Source organism: Monodelphis domestica, chromosome 5 (genome assembly GCF_027887165.1).
Source record: "Monodelphis domestica isolate mMonDom1 chromosome 5, mMonDom1.pri, whole genome shotgun sequence".
In the NCBI taxonomy this organism is placed as follows: Eukaryota; Metazoa; Chordata; class Mammalia; order Didelphimorphia; family Didelphidae; genus Monodelphis; species Monodelphis domestica.
Window position 1 is genome coordinate 218,023,012 of NC_077231.1, and position 7,249 is coordinate 218,030,260.

Here is a 7,249-nt window from a genome sequence, read left to right on the forward strand (position 1 = left end):
TTGTGAAGTCCTCCAGTACTATCGTTACCTCCAGGATCAAGCCATCAGTATTCTCTTCATGATTGGCAGTGTTGTGGGTTTCATGGTCCAGTATTGAACATTTCCAATGTTCAACCATTTCTCATCCCCCTCCCTTGATTTCCAGTTCTTTGTTATAACAAAAAGAGTTACTATATTTTCTACTTCTGTATCTTTTTTAATCTCTGAAATTCTTGACCTTATGTTCATAAACAATCCTACTTTCTTTATGGAAATGCTGGTTTTGTGTGGTTTAATTTCAGAACAAAAAAAATTTAATTTTGGTTTTAAGAAGAACCTATCTCTTGACTTACCAGATAAACAGTGAATTTTCACTGCACATAAAAAAATGGATCTCTTATTACAACATGGATTAAAAAAAACATTTCAGTTGATATAAATGAATTCAAATACGGGCAGTTTATTGTGGTACTCAGATAAAGCTCTTTATTTTTACATGAGGCAGAAGTTCTTTTGGTAAAATCAATTACAATCTTTGATAATATTAGAATGTTATGGTACTCCTCCAGGTGGTACTAACTGTATTATAAGAGCAGGGAAGGAGAGGTCAAAAAGTCTCTTCTGCTGGTGGCTGCATGATTTCCACAAGAATACCAACAAATTTTTCCAACTTCTTGGCAGCCTGCTGCCCAGCCATCAGCACCTCTTCATGATTGGCAGTCTGGTGGGTTTCGTAGTCCAGTATTGATTTGTTGGTGATGAGGGAGAATCCAAAGACCTGAAGGCCACAATGTCTAGCTGCTATCACTTCTGGAACTGTGCTCATGCCCACAGCATCTGCCCCTATTTTCTGCAGAAACCGACACTCTGCGATGGTTTCAAAGTTGGGGCCTCCCACCATAACATAAGTTCCTTCCTGCAGTGGTCGGTCTTGATCCATCTGCTTCCAGATGCCATGGGCCTTCTGCCTCAAAACGCGGTCATAAGCATCAGACATGGGAGGAAACCTTTCTCCAAATCTGTTATCATTGGGTCCACTGAGGGGATTTTGGCCCCCGAGGCCTGGCAGGTTGATATGATCTCGGATCAGCATAATGTCCCCAACTTCATATTCGGGGTTCAGTCCCCCAGCAGCATTGGTGACAATTAAGGTGTGCACATTCATCAGTCGGAAAACCCTCACGGGGAATGCCACCTTCCAGAGGGCATAGCCTTCAGACATGTGGAAGCGGCCCTGCATCATCACACAGCATTTGTCCTTTAAGTATCCAAATACCAGTCGCCCTGCATGGCCCGGTATCGTGCTCTGAGGGAAGTTGGGTATCTCACTGTAGTCAAAGGCCTGCATTTGGGTCACTCTATTTGCCAAATCCCCCAATCCAGAACCACAGATCACCGCTATTTGGGGCCGATGTTCTGTGTGGGCTAAAAGCCATTCCGCTGTTTCCTTATAATCCTCATACCTGAACTCATGCTCCATGGCTCCTTCTGGGTGTCTGCTTCTGTCTGCTCTCCTCTGCTGGGCTCCACGGAGCTCCAAATGCCCCAGTCAGCTAGGACGTCCCCCTCTTTCTTTAGCTTTCCTTAAAAGCTGTTCTGCTGGGATCTGTCCTTCAGTGGGGGCTTTGTTCTTCACCTCAGCCCCTTTGGGGATCTCCTGCTTTCTGGCCAAAGTGGCAGCTGCCCAGTTTTCCAAAATCGGTCTGCAGATCCTTCAGAGATGGCTCCAATGTCCAGGAAAGCTGCTGCTCTTCCAGTAGCCTCTGGTGAGCTCAGAAGCCCAAGACAACTGTAAGCTGGAGCTCCCAAACACCTCTTTTTATACTGGATCCTGGAGGTAATAAGAGACCCCTGGAGTTCACAAGTAGGATTTCACAAGGAGGACTGCACAAGTAGAAGTTCACAAGGAGGATGTCACAAGGAGGACTTCACAATGTCAACGTGGAATCTAGAAACCCCAATCCGGCAGCCTCCACACTTTCTGAGATAGAGACCCAGTAAGTGTAGACAGCAATACCAGCATCCCTGACTTAGCAAAATGCTTCCCACAGCATTAGGCAACCCTTCTCTCTGCTTGTTGTAACTTTTCCACCACCACTAACAACTCGGTGGAACTAGATTCTCTTTAGCCAACGGCACTGTTGGTCATCTTACTCACACCTCTGTGGAAGCTCTCTCCTCCTTCAAAGAAGTCTTTATCTCCAAAGCAATCACTGCACCTGGATATGTCTTAAAAGAACTCTGATATCTTGAGGCTTCCTCCAAGGACCCTGATTATGGTATTAGACTAGTGTCACCCTGGATGACCCCTTTACATCCTCCAGCCAGGAGGAGAAAAAGAAACTTGTGTCTCTGTAAATCTCACCAGACAGGACATATGGAGGTACATATTATAAAACATCCATTAATTTGCAGATAGTCATAGAAAATCATCCAAGATACAAAGTTTGTGTTCTAATATATCTCAGAATCACAAAATGTCATGGTTCTTAGGAAATAGAAAATACCTCGTTCAAATGATGTCTGAATAAGAATCGTCTTTATAACACAGGTTTAAAGGAAACTTAGAGGTCACTTTAACCTATCATTTTCCAACTGAGGAACAGAAGCCAAAAAAGGTTAAGAGACTTGCCCAAGGTCACATAATACAAGGGCTTGATCACATATGATCATCTAGTTTTTACTTGAAGACCTAAAGGCCTTGGTAAAGTGGAAGCCAACCACTTCTCAAGATTTCCAATTGTACTTTTGAATAGTTTTGTTAGGAAGTCTTTCCTTACATCAAATCTAATTTAGTTATTTGGATCTTCTACCCCTTTCTTGTATTTTGGTTCTCTGAAGACAAATAAGTTCATTCCTTTTGTTGTGTAATTTCTTTTTTAAGTATTTGAGGATAACGTGTGTGTGTGCATCTCCTTTAGCCAACCTCCTTAAGTCTTTTGTTTCTCCAGGTCAGCTATTTTCAATTCCTCCTACTGGTCCTTACATAGCATGATATAGAGGTCCTTCACCATCCTGGTAGTCCTCCAAAGGTTTCTCATTTATCACCATATCATTTACTGCCTAACATTTGGCACCCATCACTGATCATTAATATTCTAGATGTGGATTGAATAAAGAAAAGTAGAGTATGACTTTCACCTCTCCAGTCCTGGACCGCATGGAATAGTAGATAGAGCACTAGACATGGAGTCAACAACACCAAGGCTATATCCTCTCTAGACAGTTATCTATATGACTTGGGACAAATTTCCTCACATTTCTCAGCTTTATTTTCTTCATCTCTAAAATGGAGAAATTATGGCACCTATTTCTCAGGGTCATAATGATGAATAAATAAGATAAAAATGAAAATCATGTTGTAAATCTTAAAGTGCCATATAAATATCATATATTATACTTTTGTCCTTAATTCCTCTCTGGGTTCTATTTCTTTTTTTCTCTTATTAATTTTATTTTTTCCGTATTGTTCATTTTTGTAAGTGAATAATCTTATAAAATCAAACCCCAAAACAGAAACCCAAATAAACAAGAGGAAAATCAGATTCTTTGATCTGCATTTTGATCTGCATTCAATAGTTCTTTCTCTGGAGGTGGGTAGATAACATTCTGTCATAAGTCCCTCAGAATTATGGTGGATCATTGTATTGCTGAGAGTAGCTGTCTGTCGGAGTTAGTCATTTCATAATATTGCTGTTAGTGTGTATGATGTTTTTCTGGGTTGTATTTCTCACTACCTGGAATAAGTACCTTCTGCCCCATCCCTTTTATAGTTTCTTTTTACATATTATCTATCCTCATTAAAAAGTAAACTGCTTAAGATTAGGAAGTTTCTTTTTGCTCACATTTATTTTTTAAAATAAGTTGTTAATAATTTTTTGACTTTTATGTCACCATAGTTTTCCCCAGTATGCTTTCCTCATCCCCTCCCCAAAAACTACCCTGTAAAACAAATGGTATTATTTTTAAAAGACAAAAAGAAGAAGATAAAATTATCAACATAACCTTAGAAAAAATTGAAAATATGTTCACTATTTAACACTTCTAGACTTCTCAGCTCTGCAAAGGGGTAGATTTTGAGATCTTACACTTCTCCTTTTGAGCCATGCATAGTCTTTATAATTTTGGACATTCATTTTTCAGTTTTTGTTTGCATGGTTTTTATTTCAGTTTACGTTGTTATAGCCATTGTGTATATTGCTTTCTTAGTTCTATTGACCTTATTTAGGTAGATTTCTGCATGTTGTGACAATAAGATGGAGGACTTGTCATTTTCTTATATTCCCCAAAACTTTTGATTTCTTAAACCTCTCTATAACAGAAATTATGTGCCAAATATAAAGTAACTTTAACTGTCTTTGTGATCTAGGACTAAGATTTTAAATACACTGCCAACAAGAGTGCTATACTGTACTAACAAGACTGAAATGTAGTTGGAAAATAGTTAACAAAGTAAATACAAATACAACAGGACATTTCATTTCTATTTGAGTTTTATATCATTGGCTTAGGACACCTGGACCTAAAAGAATGAAAAAAATTCCCCAAACAAATAAAAATATGAATTGATGTTTAACTTCAATTTATTTAGCACCTTTACCCCACCTCCTATGATTTGAGTAAATCTGCCTTCACTGACCCAAAGACCAGGCATGTAAGGGCTTGCATCACAACTTAATCTCATGCCCTGCTTCCTCCTCCCACATTCCAGCACTGTGGAGATGCTGGCTCTAATCTAGAAGAGTTTATTTAGATCACCAGAAATATGGAAGTGCTCTAGGGGTGAAAAATTGTGGGCACCATGAAAGATAGCCAGTGCCATAGAAGACAGTAGTCAGTGCTACAAGAGATCTAGGCAAAGGAGTCAGGAACAGGGAGAAAAGGGGGGGGGGTTCATTTATACTTGAAATAGAGCTTGAACATTTATCTATACTTGAAATAGAGCTCAATAACATACCTTACTTATTCTTCATCCCAGAACCTCAGAGTTCAGAATTCAGTCCCATAATACCAGTCCAGAAATTCTCTGAAACTATTGGTATCAAGTCAAATAACTAGAAAACAGAGGGAGCAGGACAAGACATTGTAACAGGGCATTTCATGTAGGGTAGAGTATGGAGTGTAGAAATGTAGTACTCTACCAAACCTGAGGGAAAGAGCTAAACATGCAGTTGGGTCACCTCTGTCTACTCAAAAGTCACTTGGGGGCAGATATCTAGACTAGTGAACTATGAATTGCTCAGCATAGGAGTAAACTGAGATGCTTTGAGACATAGACCTCAAGAAAATTACCATCAGAAGGGAGGGAGTCAGAAAATGATAAACAGGAGAATATAAGGGAGTGGGGGAAGACTGAAGTTAATGAAGTATTCAAGAAGAAGAAAAAATTGAAACATCTTGAATAAAAGTAAATAAATCAATAGGGGGAAATAAAAACAAAAGAAGGAAATACAGTCTCCAGATCAAGTAAATTAATTCAAGCAAACATGAACAAGAAAATGATCCAGCTCTTGATGAGACAGAAAACCCCATGGAATGTGAGAATATGGGAATCCAGGGAAGAGGTCAGGTGCTGGAAAGTGGAAGGAGGAAGCAGGCATAGGACTGGGTTCTGATGCAAGCCTACATGCCTGGTCTTTGGGTCACTGAGTTGTGAATTTTAAAACTACTCCACCCTATTCAGACTGTACTTTAGAAGATCTGATTTAGCTATTTTCTGATTAGTAACAAAGGAGATACTTGGTTTAACAGAATCAGGTTTTGGGAACTCTACATTGCTCCACCCTACTTAGTTTAACAAGGTCAGAAATGTCCGCACCCATACTCAAGGATTAAGTATCTGAGAAGATGTTCTTCAAAGGACATGTGCAGAAACAGCTGACGGACCCCTGGGATGATCTAAGTCAAGCTAAGCTATGATTGGTGTAAAAAATAGACTCGAATACAGGACTACAATCCCCATGAGCCTTTGCTCCACTTCCCCAGAATGCCTTGTAATCTCACCTGGGCCGAGATCGAGAAGGTATTTAAGTGAATTCAAAGGCTTTTGAAGGGGTCTTGGCTTTTTTTGGACTTCCGTTTTGGAGCAGACACGGCTCTTTCCATAATGTAGGTGAGGTCTAGGCCTCTGGCCTAGACACGTGTTTTTTCTTATCCTGTATTTTCTTTTAATCCTTAACTTTAATAAACCTCTAAAAAATATAATACTCCTTGCAGAGAGAAACTAATTTCTACCTGCCTCAGATGCCTCCCTCTCCCCATATTCCATAAATTTTAATCTTTACATTGGTACAGATGAGATGCAGTAAAGTGACGTAAAACCATCTATCTAAGGCACGTTACTTCCTCTCTTCTCTCTTTTACCCTGGAGAGGAGACTCTAGCTGGCAGTGTACTAAGTGTTCTGACATCTTGGTGAGGTAGCAGCTATTTGTCTGGGTTTGGCAGTGACTTTGCCCTTGAGCTGATTTAGGTTCAGGCATCTTGGCTGAGCCCTCTTGGAGTTCAGGCTGATTCCTTCCTCCTTTACCCTTCAAAACCTTACCTTCCTAGAGCCTCTGGTCTTCCTCTTGGCACTAGCCAGGCAGAAGAAATCCTACACCCTTTCCTTCTTCCTTCATCATAATTTCTTTCCACTATATCAATTAAATCACCATAAATTTCCAGCTGACTTGGTTATATATATTTTTTATATTTGGGCTATCCATGGCAACCAAATAATTAGCATAGTTTAGATCACAATGCTAAAATTATCCTTTACAAAGTACTGATTTATTCATAGCATAGAAAGTAGGGTAGAGGTGTTTTTGAGGTCAGGTTATATATCAGTTAATAATTTTTTGTGTATTTTTTACCTTACCACTATGTTCCTGAATGTTTCAAAAGAGAAATTAAAACATGAGAACAAAATTTATGGTCACAACAAAAATAAGGGGCAGAACAGGAAAACTGGAATCTGTGATGGCAAGTTTCACCAAAGAAACAAAGAGAGAACAACGGGGAGTGAAATGCACATAAATAAAGGACAATCTAGAAAAGCAAAAATAATGACAATAAAAGGAAATATGCTCCCTGTCCAAGGAAAACATACTGATCTCAAAAGACATGATGCATAAAAAACAACCTAACGATCATGATAAAAAATTGAACATCATAATGCAAAAAGTAATACAGGATACCTACCTAGAACTTCTGGACACAGAAAATAAATGATAAATTGAAAGAATTAATAAATTTCTTCCAGAAAAAAAAACAAAGTGTCAATTCCATTA

The 7,249-nt window shown here is 39.1% G+C and overlaps 1 protein-coding gene across 1 annotated transcript; it reads right to left on the reverse strand.

Moving 5' to 3' along the window:
- Positions 1-586: 586 nt before the first annotated feature.
- LOC100011206 (purine nucleoside phosphorylase-like) lies at positions 587-1,459 on the reverse strand. Its single transcript, XM_056800662.1, has one exon. The coding sequence runs from the start codon at positions 1,457-1,459 to the stop codon at positions 587-589; it is 873 nt and encodes a 290-aa protein (XP_056656640.1).
- Between the last annotated feature and the right edge of the window lie 5,790 nt (positions 1,460-7,249).

Excerpts from the sequence above, each read along its gene's own strand:
- LOC100011206 (XM_056800662.1), bottom strand. The coding sequence starts at position 1,459 with ATGGAGCATGAGTTCAGGTATGAGGATTATAAGGAAACAGCGGAATGG.